Source organism: Physella acuta, unplaced genomic scaffold (genome assembly GCF_028476545.2).
Source record: "Physella acuta isolate Inbredline_101_S28 unplaced genomic scaffold, ASM2847654v3 ptg000162l, whole genome shotgun sequence".
Lineage (NCBI taxonomy): Eukaryota > Metazoa > Mollusca > Gastropoda > Physidae > Physella > Physella acuta.
This window is the reverse complement of record NW_026731681.1, coordinates 4,532-19,520: the sequence shown is the minus strand read 5'-3', so window position 1 is coordinate 19,520 and position 14,989 is coordinate 4,532. Positions and strand designations below refer to the sequence as shown.

The 14,989-nt window shown below is 39.6% G+C and overlaps 1 protein-coding gene across 1 annotated transcript in view; it reads right to left on the bottom strand.

Annotated features, from left to right (window-relative positions):
- LOC131935887 (ataxin-10-like) overlaps positions 1-14,714 on the bottom strand; it is a 72,517-nt gene extending 57,803 nt beyond the window's left edge. The window contains exons 1-4 of the mRNA XM_059292614.1: positions 14,383-14,714; positions 11,010-11,363; positions 9,453-9,623; positions 4,116-4,193 (exon numbers count right to left, since the gene is read on the bottom strand). Of these exons, the coding sequence (XP_059148597.1) occupies positions 4,116-4,193; positions 9,453-9,623; positions 11,010-11,363; positions 14,383-14,495 (716 nt within the window). The 5' untranslated portion in view covers positions 14,496-14,714. The remainder of the gene's footprint in view (positions 1-4,115; positions 4,194-9,452; positions 9,624-11,009; positions 11,364-14,382) is intronic.
- Between the last annotated feature and the right edge of the window lie 275 nt (positions 14,715-14,989).

Genomic DNA, 14,989 nt, shown 5'->3' with positions numbered 1-14,989 from the left:
AATGGCAGTCTTGACCAAACTATAGTTATTTTGAACGTCGTGAGAGAGTGCCTGGTATGTTTTTGCAGCTTTCCCAGTAAGGACAGAGCTTAATAGAGCAGTAATGGAAGTTTCGGGCCATTCACATGTCTTCGCTAAACTCTCAAACGAGTTAAAGAAAACGACCAAATCTGTTTCATCAAATTTAGGAACTAATTTCCCAAATTTGGCAATCACTTGCCCTACCGACAACTTTTTTGGATCTACCAGAGAAGTAACATCACTAACTTGACCAAACTCTAATTCCAACCTCCTCTTATCTAAAGCAATTTTAGCCTCTATCTCCTGTTTCTCTAAAGCAACTTTCTCCTTCTCTAAAGCAATTCTAGCTTCTAATTCTACCTTCTCTAGAGTTTTCTCCTCGCGGAGTAACACATCCGCCAACAAACTTTCATCAAATACTCCTTCATTAATGAAATGAACAACAATTTTATCTCTCAACACCTCTGACTTCTGCGTAACAGAATAATCCAATTTCAATTCCTTAACTACACTAACCAAAACTTTTCTACTCAACTTCTCGACCTCTTCAAAAGTAGGATTAGCCAAAAAAGACTCCATAACACTAACTTGAAAATCACAACAAGCCTAGATTCTTTAAATTAATACACAGCGTTGGGCCGTGTACTTGACCTCTAAATGTAGGACGTGACACGTCTGCTTATTTGACCTAGATACTCTAGCCTGAGCGCGCGTTGTAAGAACACTGCGCTACTGGATATAAAAACAACTAAATCCAACTAACCTTAGTATTCAACTGATATAACCAACAACTGGAACGACAGATTAAATCCCGGACGAGCCCCCACTTTGTAACGTTTTCCTATCTATCAGCCAAATAGAAGGAGAACGTCCCCGGATTCTTTTTTCGGGGTCATATGCAAATGCCTTACGGCCTAAGTGGATGAACACTTAACACAACGACCCACTAGGGCTCGAATTTAATGTCTAGGGAAGCTAGTGGTACTATTGTAATTAACACTCATCCAATCTACATACGACCTTTTAATCAGCGAACACAGTTGTGGCAGAACACAAAGATGAACTAGATAAAATATTTAATGTATAAAATATCAAAAACCCAACTTACAAAATGCAGGAAAAAACTCTATCACAGATTTCTACACTGTCTAAAGAACAGCTACAGGCCACACAACACTGCTGTAGCTTCAAGACTTACTTAGCGACAAGTAATATTAAACTAGAAGACTAAATCAACTGAAGAAAGCAAGGCACACACAGGTCTTAAGTACTCTCACGTTCAAATGGTCAGAGTCTATAGCCGGACAATATGGACGGCTGCCTGATCAAGGTAAAACTGCCTCGTAGACTGCCAGGTCAAGATAAACTGCCTCGTGTTGCGAGTGTGCAGTGCAATTAAAGACTTCTGTGACAGGGGAGGTTATCCTCAACTCATGTCGCCATTGGTTGGGATAATCATCTGATCAGAATCATTCAATCAGATTTTAATGGAAAATTTCTATGTCTCAAACACCTTAATAAGTCAGTGGAAAAACCCCAGGTGTTACACCATCATTCCATATAAGGAATTATACAATGTCAAAATAAAAATGACTCGACCTAAGTAGGTCACAAGCCCTAGACTGAACCTCTACACATAAGATATGGAGCCTTAGACTGAACCTCTACACATAACACAGGGAGCCCTAGACAGAACCTCTACACATAAGACATGGGGCTCTAGACTGAACCTCTACACATAAGATATGGAGCCCTAGACTGAACCTCTACACATAAGACATGGAGCCCTAGACTTAACCTCTACACATAAGATATGGAGCCCTAGACTGAACCTCTACACATAAGACAGGGAGCCCTAGACTGAACCTCTACACATAAGACAGGGGGCCTTAGACTGAACCTCTACACATAGTCATAAGAAAGGGAGCCCTAGACTGAACCTCTACACATAAGACAGGGGGCTCTAGACTGAACCTCTACACATAAGAAAGGGAGCCCTAGACTGAACCTCTACACATAAGACAGGGAGCCCTAGACTGAACCTCTACACATAAGATATGGAGCCCTAGACTGAACCTCTACACATAATATATGGAGCCCTAGACTGAACCTCTACACATAAGACAGGGAGCCCTAGACTGAACCTCTACACATAAGACAGGGAGCCCTAGACTGAACCTCTACACATAAGACACTGAGCCCTAGACTAAACCTCTACACACAAGAGCCGTAAAACAAACCACACAAACTTCGGCCACAACTACATACAAGGTACACCTCGAAGGTAGACATACATACATACACGTATCGTACACAGATATGTAGGTAGAACATACAGTCCACGATCGGATTAGAGATAGTTGTCATAGTTATTTACCTGACCGTAATACACCCGCTAGTGGTCATTGTTGATTATTATTTATCTTACAGCCGTCATGTAGAATTAGATGTGTACCCATTTTTTTCTATACATGTTGTTTATACTGCCATCACATCGTAGTGCGAGTATTGAGGCCCACTTTTGTAATAGTACCAGTCTCAAGAAAACTACACATTCTACGAACCAGCCTAGTGGGTCAGTTCTCTTATAATCTAGAAGTTTCTAGAAAACTACATACAGGCTGTGTGGGTCAGATCTCTCATAATCTAGAAGATTCTAGAAAACTACAGACAGACTGTGTGGGTCAGTTCTCTTATAATCTAGAAGCTTCTAGAAAACTACATACAGTCAGTGTGGGTCAGTTCTCTTAAAATCCAGAAATTTCTAGAAAACTACCTACAGACTGTGTGGGTCAGTTTTCTTATAATCCAGAAATTTCTAGAAAACTACATAAAGTCTGTGTGGGTCAGTTCTCTTATAATCTAGAAGTTTCTAGAAAACTACATACAGGCTGTGTGGGTCAGATCTCTCATAATCTAGAAGTTTCTAGAAAACTACATACAGGCTGTGTGGGTCAGTTCTCTTATAATCTAGAAGCTTCCAGAAGCTGTAACCTACAGACTGTTGAGGCAGCACGCGAGCGAGCAGGCGACAAGGTTATGACTTGAGACGGCATCAAAAAGATGTAAAATGTAATTTCTGGCTCCACTGTCTGGTAGTCACAGCAACCACCCACGGGCGGGCGGACAGGCAGGAAACCACCCACGGGCGGACAGACAGGCAGGAAGACACCCACAGGCTTACTGGATATTAGCTACTAAATATTAAATTGCGACATTTCGTTATGGAGTGGAACAGACATTGTGGCTATAACCAGGGAACATAGAGGGAACAACAACTAGGGAACAACAACTAGGGAACAACAACTAGGGAACAACAACTAGGGAACATAGAGGGAACAATAGCTAGGGAACAACAACTAGGGAACAACAACTAGGGAACAGCAACTAGGGAACAACAACTAGGGAACATAGAGGGAACAATAGCTAGGGAACAACAACTAGGGAACAACAACTAGGGAACAACAACTAGGGAACAACAACTAGGGAACAACAACTAGGGAACAAAAACTAGGGAACAACAACTAGGGAACAACAACTAGCTACCCAACTCCCAATTTTTTATTGTTACCGTGTTATTGTTAGGTGTGACGCGGCTATATTAATTGACACCACTGATTATCTCTAAAATAACCACGAAAAATAAAAATACTACTAAGTGACTGGCTGAAAGAATGTGCGAGACCCCCCCCCCCCCCCCCCCCCCACTTTACATCCGATAGAAGAACACAGAGATTTATGAAGACAAGTGAGCTCATTTGTCAGCACTTTGTTTATTTGTCAATTTGGAGAGTGGGATATTATTGGTTTAGAGTCAGGCAGAAGTCAGTTGAGGCTGGTCTTATAATGGGTAGGTGTGTGTGGGGGTAGGGGGGGGGTTAAGGTCAGTAGAGGCTGGTCTTATAATTTAATGGGTAGGTGGGGGGGGGGGGGGGTCAGGTAATGCATCCTGTGTTAGATGCAGCATTTCGCCAGGCCATTGACGCTCATAATTTACTGTTATGCAACAAGACAGAAACTGACCAACGACCATCTAGATTTACTGTAGTGTTACAAAACTAGAACAGTCCAATCAACAAAACAGGGTCCCTTACCTTTCCTTGTGCCCCATCTTTTTGTACAGGGTCGGCAGGAACAAATCGTTCTTCAGCATGTCCTCAAGGACATACAACCTGGGGATACACCAAGGTCAAGGTTAAATAGGTCGGCAGGAACAAATCGTTCTGCAACATGTCCTCAAGGACGTACAACCTGGGGATACAAGGTCAAGGTTAAATAGGTCAGGTTAGCAGTCTATACACCGTATGTTAGCCGTATATATACCGTATGTTAGCCGTCTATAGCTCGTATGTTGGCCGTCTATAGCTCGTATGTTGGCCGTCTATAGCTCGTATGTTAGCCGTCTATACACCGTATGTTGGCCGTCTATAGCTCGTATGTTGGCCGTCTATACACCGTATGTTAGCTGTCTATAGCTCGTATGTTGGCCGTCTATACACCGTATGTTGGCCGTCTATCCATCAAATGCTGCCTGTACTGGCGTGGACATAGAGCTCTGGACAGATCAATGTTTGGACCGAGCCTTACATAGGCCGGCAAGACGGTGCACTCTCGCGGCCAATTTATTGCTTTTAATAACAGGGGGTAATGTACTAGAGGGGTGCTGGAATAAGGGGGGGGGGGGTAATGTACAGAGCTGGAATAGGGGGTAATGTACTAGCGGGTAATGTACTAGGAGGGGAGGGTAATGTACTAGGGGGTAATGTACTAGGGGGTAATGTACTAGAGGGGTGCTGGAATATGGGGTAATGTACTAGCGGGTAATTGCTAGGGGGGGGGGGGGGTAATGTACTAGGGGGTAATGTACTAGGGGGTAATGTACTAGGGGGTAATGTACTAGGGGTAATGTACTAGCGGGTAATGTACTAGGGAGGTACTGCAATAGGATGGTCACTACATATTAGAGGATGGTCATTAGATTAGAGGCTATTGAAATAGGGTGGTCACTAGAGTAAAGGCTATTGAAATAGGGTGGTCACTAGAGTAAAGGCTATTGAAATAGGGTGGTCACTAGAGTAAAGGCTATTGAAATAGGGTGGTCACTAGAGTAAAGGCTATTGAAATAGGGTGGTCACTAGAGTAAAGGCTATTGAAATAGGGTGGTCACTAGAGTAAAGGCTATTGAAATAGGTTGGTCACTAGAGTAAAGGCTATTGAAATAGGGTGGTCACTAGATCAGAGGCTATTGAAATAGGGTGGTCACTTATTAAATGCTACTGAAATAATCACTACATTTTGGAGGCTAATGAAATATGATGGTTACTACGTATTGGGGGCTACTGAAGTATCAACAAACGTGAGTTTGAGCCCTTAATAACCCTAAACAGCCATGCCTTGACCCTACCTCCCCATCCCCAGCTCAGTCAGGCGACATTATAATCCTATCCAGATTACGTCAGGTCAGGTTCACAAGCCGACGTCTAATCGCCATCAGCTGTTATTGGGATACCCCTCTAACTAGCAGACGCTAATCTTAATCCTGGATCTGCGACATTCTGACCTAGTTTTGCGGGGTGAGACTGGCATTAAATCCAGTCTGTATTTCAGACATTTTTCTCTGGGAGGGGTAGGGGCAGATATTGTTTAAACTATATATTTAGGTATATACATTATATTTTGCTGGGGGGGGGGGGTGGATGGACGTACTTTCGGGGGGTGGTAGCGGTGCCATGTACAGGTCAACCGATTTTTTTACAGATACCAAATGTCAAGGCTTTTAGGAAAGGTCAAGGATGTTGACGAAAGTTCAAGGTTTACGAGAGCGACCCTGGCATGGCTGAGATACCTTCCTGCTTTTAGCGCAGAAACGTCAAGGTGTTGACAGCGAACTTGTAAAAGGTAAACACTAAGGCACACAGAGCTACGTCAAAACGAAACATTTTCCAGTCAGATACAGAACACACTTTACATATACACAGCCCAGAACTTAACACTAGTGTGAGAGAACTGGCACATGCCTACATTGTTGGGAAGTGATGTTCATTAAACCACTGAGATTAGAATGGACAGTACAAGGCTCAACATATAGTTCCAGTTACTGATACGGGGTTAAAGTTAATACCTGTAGTGGTTGAGGGTTTGGGTTAGATGTTCGAGAGTAAGAGATAGAAAATATAGTGACTCGGTCAGGATTAAAACGGGAAGTAAGGATTATGATTATAACTGAAAGGACAGAGGGTTTATATAGGACTTTAGAATTACAACTAGAACTAAAACGTTAAAATTACAACTGCAATGACCGTGTGTTTCAATGAAAGAATCCAATACGCTGAACAGCACCGAATGATAAGCGACAAAACAACTGCTAGTGTAAGACGCCTTGCTGTTAATTAAGACATTTTGCCAACAGAGGCGTCCCGTTGCTAATTATGACGTCGCGATGCTAATTGCTCTCATGCTCACCCAAACCTGTATCTAAAGGTCAAGGTTCATCGGTTCTTTTCCCAGTGCTATCTATCTTACATGGGTCACTGTTGCAGCATAGCTCAGTAGTCTTCTCTTCAATGGCTGTTAGCCTTCTGTCTTGCGATGTTTTTATTTATAACCTGTCTGTCTCAATGTCTTCCCTTCAATGGCTGTTAGCCTTCTGTCTTGCGATGTTTTTATTTATAACCTGTCTGTCTCAATGTCTTCCCTTCAATGGCTGTTAGCCTTCTGTCTTGCGATGTTTTTATTTATAACCTGTCTGTCTCAATGTCTTCCCTTCAATAACTGTTAGCCTTCTGTCTTGCGATGTTTTTATTAATAACCTGTCTGTCTCAATGTCTTTCCTTCAATAACTGTTAGCCTTCTGTCTTGCGATGTTTTTATTTATAACCTGTCTGTCTCAATGTCTTCCCTTCAATAACTGTTAGCCTTCTGTCTAGCGATGTTTTATTTATAACCTGTCTGTCTCAATGTCTTCCCTTCAATGGCTGTTAGCCTTCTGTCTTGCCATGTTTTTATTTATAACCTCGGCTGTTTCTCTCGATACAGCCCTGTCAAGTGCTGCTGAAGTCACAGAAACAGCTCAACTCTACACTATCTGCCCTAAAGATCGTCTTGTCCAAAAGAGTAACGTAATTTAAACCTTACATAAGTGTAGCAGATGATGTAGAGTTCGTCTGTTTCTTTGACAAACATTGAGGTCAGGCGCCTTTACTCTCCGCGACTTAAATCGTGAAATCTTTTCCAGATAACCCCCCCCCCCCCATACAAAAAAAAAGATGATTAAAAAAGAGGATATGAAAGTTGTACTTTTATTGAACAAGGTGAAATTGTAAATAATTTGCATGAAAGGTTTTGATTTCGGAACCTGAAACCTTAGCCCTCAAGGAGCTGGCAAAATGTAGCGTGCGCTCGGTTCGGCACTTGTGCACTGCAGTAGTGGCGGGGCTTAACTGGAAAGGACCCAGGTCGGTACTCGCGGGTTCTACGGCTCCACCAAGCCATGCTCATCAACACATGTGTCTTAAGCTACAAACCAATGTCGATACTAATATATGTACAGTACAAGTAAGAATTTGAAATATCGATACTTCACAACTTCAATTAACGATACTTCAACTTTCACCAGCGATATTTCCACTAACGATATCTGTGTGATTGCGTGGTGGAAATGTGTGAGTGTGTGGGTTGTTCTGAAATTTGAACCTCAGCTTTAAAAACAAAAACTCAATAGGTGCTTGAGATTGACCTTCAGTTGCATTTAGCTCCAGTGGGTCAAAGGTTACAACAAACCTACTCCGCCGTGGAACATTGTCACATGGCGCTTTGTCGACAATAATTAGTCTCGGTCTTAATTGGGTCAAGGCCATGTGTTTGTTTTGTTTTCAGCCACAACCTACGAGACAAACAACCAGGTGGCCAGGAGCCCCACATACGATGACAGTGTGGACAAGAGGAAGACGAATGTGCAGTTATTTTTTGATACACGCGAACCTTGTAGGAAAAATAGGCGGGATTATCTAACCTGGGTTTATTGATGTTTGCAGGACGTGTTGACGTTTGTTTGCCGGGATCAATAAAGCCAGTCTCAATCTTTTAACTAACTTTATGGGAGACTCTTTCATTAGGCAGACACTCTTTCCAATTTAAAATGTTTCATTAGGCCGACACTCTTTCAAATTAAAAATGAAATAATCTACCAGGCTATAACACTCACACACCAGCAAACAAAATGACCTACCATACACACATACACCAAACAAAATGACCTACTTCCACACTCACATACAAAAACAAAATGACCTACCCCCACACCACCAACAAAATGACATACTCCCACACTTACACCAACAAAATGACATACTCCCACACTTACACAAACAAAATGACATACCCCCACACCAAACAAAATGACATACTCCCACACTTACACAAACAAAATGACATACCCCCACACCAAACAAAATGACATACTCCCACACTTACACCAACAAAATGACATACTCCCACACTTACACAAACAAAATGACATACCCCCACACCAAACAAAATGACATACTCCCACACTTACACCAACAAAATGACCTACCCCACACCAAACAAAATGACATACTCCCACACTTACACCAACAAAATGACATACTCCCACACTTACACCAACAAAATGACATACTCCCACACTTACACCAACAAAATGACCTACCCCACACCAAACAAAATGACCTACCCCCACACCACCAACAAAATGACATACTCCCACACTTACACCAACAAAATGACCTACCCCACACCACCAACAAAATGACATACTCCCACACTTACACCAACAAAATGACCTACCCCACATCAAACAAAATACCTACCCCCACACCACCAACAAAATGACATACTCCCACACTTACACCAACAAAATGACATACCCCCACACCACCAACAAAATGACATACCCCCACACCACCAACAAAATGACATACCCCCACACCACCAACAAAATGACATACCCCCACACCACCAACAAAATGACATACCCCCACACCACCAACAAAATGACATACTCCCACACTTACACCAACAAAATGACCTACTCCCACACTTACACCAAACAAAATGACATACTCCCACACTTACACCAAACAAAATGACCTACTCCCACACTTACACCAAACAAAATGACATACTCCCACACTTACACCAACAAAATGACCTACTCCCACACTTACACCAAACAAAATGACCTACTCCCACACTTACACCAAACAAAATGACATACTCCCACACTTACACCAACAAAATGACATACTCCCACACTTACACAAACAAAATGACCTACTCCCACACACACCAAACAAAATGACCTACCCCACATCAAACAAAATGACCTACTCCCACACACACCAAACAAAATGACCTACCCCCACACTCACAACACCAAGAAAATGACCTACCCCCACTCCACATCCTTCTGTGCTGTGGCCTCTATACACGTCAGGACAATGTCCTGGGCTGAGGTGCTGGTCAGCAGGCACTGGTCACTTCTGGCAACAGTTTTCAGACAGGTGTGCACCACCATGCAGGTGTAGTCGCACACCTTGCTGTCAGCGTGGTGCAGGAAAAGTCTGGACATTAGAAGATTCAAGGCTTTTAGACAACCCTAGACCAACATTAGAAGATTCAAGGCTTTTAGACAACACAGGCAGACCCTAGACCAACATTAGAAGATTCAAGGCTTTTAGACAACACAGGCAGACCCTAGACCAACATTAGAACATTCAAGGCTTTTAGACAACACAAGCAGACCCTAGACCAACATTAGAAGATTCAAGGCTTTTAGACAACACAGGCAGACCCTAGACCAACATTAGAAGATTCAAGGCTTTTAGACAACACAGGCAGACCCTAGACCAACATTAGAAGATTCAAGGCTTTTAGACAACACGGGCAGACCCTAGACCAACATTAGAACATTCAAGGCTTTTAGACAACACGGGCAGACCCTAGACCAACATTAGAACATTCAAGGCTTTTAGACAACACAGGCAGACCCTAGACCAACATTAGAAGATTCAAGGCTTTTAGACAACACTGGCAGACCCTAGACCAACATTAGAAGATTCAAAGCTTTTAGACAGGCAGAACCTAGACCAACATTAGAAGATTCAAGGCTTTACTTTAGAAAACACAGGCAGACCCTAGACCAACATTAGAAGATTCAAGGCTTTTAGACAACACAGGCAGACCCTAGACCAACATTAAAATAAAAATAAATATTATAGGAAAAGCCAGGACATTAAAACAATCAATGTTTTTAGAAAACACATTTGGACAGCTAGCCCAAGATTAAAATGGGAAAAAAAAATCATTGAAATTTGAGGAGGGGGATGGAGGGGGTGAGTGGAGAAGGAAATAACCAAAACAATTTTCAGATTTTAAGTTTGATATGAAAATACAACACACTCATAGCACTGTGTTTTATAACCTGCTACACTTTCACTTCTAGAGCTCACTTAATAACCATTATTCAGGTCAACTGATAAAACATAACATTCACCTGCTATACGTATGGACAAAACAGGTACAGACATGTTCACATATCACACCATCACATAGTGCTGACGGCTGACAATACATACATCCTTCCATACTGTACTGAAGGCATTCACTGTGGGGAATTAGCCAGGGTGGGAATGGGAGGCACCCACTCAAACTTAGAGCTAACATACTTGGCCCTATAGTTATGTGTTGAAGGCGGCAGTTTGTAAACTTATCATCCTAGAATCATCCTAAGGTATTCAGAATAGCAACATCTAACATCACTAAATACACAGAATAGCAACAACACTATAAAAACATCATGAATACAGTACAGTATAGTAACATCCTGGCATCATTTTTTTTTAAACGGTCAATTTGAAAAAAGGCCTCTGTACCTACAGTTGCGTTATTGAATAGATTGAGATTATATTTTACTGAGATGAAGTAACATATAATGATAACCTCCTTACCTAAACTGATTTAAGAATAAATCCCATATCACTTTTTGGTTCTGTGTATTGGAGACGCAGGCGTTCCCCAGAAACTGTGTGGCACACTTGATGACATTTTCACTGTCTTTCTGAGCATCTATGGTGAGAATCTTCTCTGTGATTGTCTTTACATTCTCTAAAAGGTCCAAACATGAGGAAATACAGTTTTGCACCTCGGTGTTCAATGCACAGGCCTGACGCAGACAGCGAAATCCTTCAGCAGCACAGGCTTGAACCTGCTTTGATTGGTTGTCATCATTGTGGCCAATCTTCTCACACAAGCACTTCAAGGTTTCATTCAGAAATTGCAAAAAAGTTCCAGGCACAACAGTCCTGAGGTGAAAAAAATATAAAACTGTCAACTCATGGATCATAAAAATGTGGTGCTTTTATTATGTTAGTGGAAACTAAAAACTGTAATCATTTTAGGTTTTAAAAGTTTGAGCACTACTCTAAGCTCCCACTTTACTAAGTTTTAGATTTAGTGTTGGAATTTTAGATGGGCAGAGACCATGTTTAGGGTTAATGTAAGACTATTAGAGAGGATACAATTGGTTCATATGCTACCTAATGTAGTGAACTACTACTTGAAAGTGAAAAAAAGAAACATTTTGGGTTGAATAATTTTTTATTATTTTTATCTTTTATATATATTTTAGTAATTATTAGTACTGTATGAAACAGTTCTCAGGGGTAAGAGTTTAATTGATGATAATGTGACTAAGAACTGGTGTTAGAGCTAAGACTATGTTAAGGATTAATTAAATGCTGCTGAATCAGGAGTTTCTGCTACAGGCTAATATTATCTGTGTAGTTTCTGTTGTTTTTTTACGATTAAATAATTAAGCTTAAATTTTAGTAAAGTCTATTCCATCTATCACCACATTCAGAGTGTATCTACAGTTTCACATGAATGAACATTCCAATGATAGTTGCCACTGCTACATTCCAATTTTATCACCACATTCAATCTGTATCTACTACTAATAGTATATTTAAAAAGTAAGGCATGAAAATTATAAGGCATGTAAATTATAGAATCATAAACAAATTGCTAGTTATACAAACAATAATAACAAACTGAACTCTCAAATATGTGATAGTTTTTATCTATAATATAAATATGTTCAACTTTCCTCCTATTAGTGATGAAGAAAGAATCACAAATGTGTGTGTGGTCAATAAATTATTTAGGTAAGCTTTTAATGTACCACTTTCAATGGTCAAATATATCTACACCACAACTGTGCTTTATTCATCTCGTGTGAAACTAAAATGTATGCTTCCTATCATATCCCTTCCACACAAGCAACTGTCTCCTTTGTTTTGTCTATTATTCTACTCTTGTCATGTCATACTTACACTTTTCTTATTCTATCACAGCAAACAAAACCAACAGCAAATACTCTCTAACCAATTTATGCTGTCATATGTCATTACTATCTATCTAGTTAACATAATCAAGTGTCTCTGTACTTCAGTCAGTCCACATGTACCATCAACCCAACATACTACATAAACAAAGCTATGCCATAACAGCAACAAAAAGTTCAAGTATTTCTCTGCCTACCTACACCATCAGACACTACAATTACAACTTACTGAACTAGTCTAAACTATATAGACCACCTCAACTATTTTAATTTAATTTAATTAGGCCTAAGATACATAAATGACGTCACACTTTTTTGATGATTTTTACCTTCCTCCCTCCCCTCTATCACACTTCGTCACAAACAGTCAGACCCCCCCCCCCCTAAAATGACGTCACACCTCAGCCTACAACCCCCCCCCCCCCCCCCCCCCCCTCAAAATTGCTGTTGAATTTTTCTTAAAACATCGATATTTTTCCAAAATCTTGTCAGAACTCTGTCAACATAGAGTATTTTGATCAATTCCTATTACAATTTATTAAAACCGTTTTCTTAAACGCGAAATAATGGCTAAAACTCATTTTCTAACATAGCTTTTTTATAATACACAAAAGTGACGTCACACCATATGAACCCCCCCTCATCACACACCGTCACAAAATTATGGACCCCCTCCCCCCTACGAGTGTGACGTCATTTATGGACGACCCCATATTCGTCATCCCTATACTAGTATAATCCTATATATGACTAGGGGCCTTTATCCCATATCAATGTTCGACTATCATCAATCATAATTTATAGTTTATAGTCTTATAGATCTAGATTCTAGGTAGAAATATGATATTGATATTTAATTAATATTAATATTAGGATAAAATCAATATTAAAATTTAATTTAGAATAATAATAATCATATTCTATAGATCTAGGTCTGTACTCATTACTTACAGTTATACTTATACTATAGGAGTGAATGTTTAGTGACAGATTGTAGATATAGCTACTACTATCTAGATCTAGTTATCTAGCTAACTACTGACTAGCTACTAGATCTAGATTCTAGCTAGGCTAGAGAGGCTCTTCTAAAATCTCTTCAACCCTCTTCTACTCTTCTACACTTCTGGATCTAATCTAGATTTCTAGATTCTAGATCATAAATTTTTTTTTAAATATTTCAAAAGTCCTGAAAAAGCCCTAAAATAATACTATTAATACTAAAATAATTTTAAAAATATAATATAGACTAGATCTAGATTTCTTCTAGATCTAGGCCAGGCCTAGGATACTATTTCAATTTGAGTATTGCGGCCTAGGCCTAAAAATATTTTTTTTTTAAATCCCTAAAAAAATGAAATAGGTAAAATCACGATATAGCGTCGGAAATTATTGGGTAATGTTCGTTGAGTTTCGGTAACATTCGTTACTGTAAACCATAGTTTATTTGACCGTTGGAAAAAAAATAAAGTCAAGTGCATTAAATTAATGTTTTAACTTAATTTAATGTTTAACTGACAAAATTAGCAACAATTAGTAAATCTAAATATTATTAATAAAGTCGAGTGTAGTAATTAATGTTTTTTTAAGAAAAACAGAAAAAACCTGCAGAAGATTTGCGACAACCAGCTCTAGTTCTATTAGTAAAATAAGACGATTAGATTTACTAAAGTTAAAAGTAGTAAGAAGAACTAGAATAATGTTTAGTAGCAGCAATAATTAGCACATACACTTAAAATAATTAGAAATACAAAATAATTAGCAAAACAGTATTTAAAATGCAACTAAAATCAATCCTTGCACATTTTTAAACATAATGTATTAAAAATAATATGGCGGCAAATAAATGATGGTTTACAGTATTTCCGGTGGTTTCCGGAACGGCTCGACACCGAACGCCATGGTTTTATTGTTTTTTACTGCTGTACAGTTCCGGAATAATAACCGACGCTATATCGTGATTTTACCATGAAATAACTCACTTCAGTCCGTTATCGTTTGCTAATATATTTTGTAAACAGCTTTTAGTTTGATCCCAATCATTATTCAAGCAATGCTGAACACACGTCTCCGCTTGAGTAAGTAATTCATCCATTGTTGTTATTTTGTAATTCCAACTCTTCTGGCTTGTCAGACGTATTTATGATTTGAAACAAGATTTCGTTCTGACTTCCCTTGGTGGTTTGTTTACAAATTTATGATCCGAATAGGAATCAAGTGAGAATGCTCCATTCTCGAATTCCTAGCCGAGTGCTCAGAGTGTCACAGAAGCACAGCAATCGGTGTCCTAAAACTATTGAAATTGACATTTTCACATACAGAATAATATTTATTTATTTGGTATTTGTTATTTATTTTTCCCCTTCAGATTTAGATAAAATATTGTTAATAACTGCTTGCAGTAATAGTAGTATCTACATTAATGGGAAATATGCTTGTATAATGCGCAACCTGAATTGATATTTCGAACAAGGGAATTAACTTTTAAAAAGTATTTCTATTACATAGTTTTCAATGTTATTTCCCTTAAATTAACAATGTTTCAAAGTACCGAGTCGGTATATTAAATTCCGAAGACTCGGCTGATGA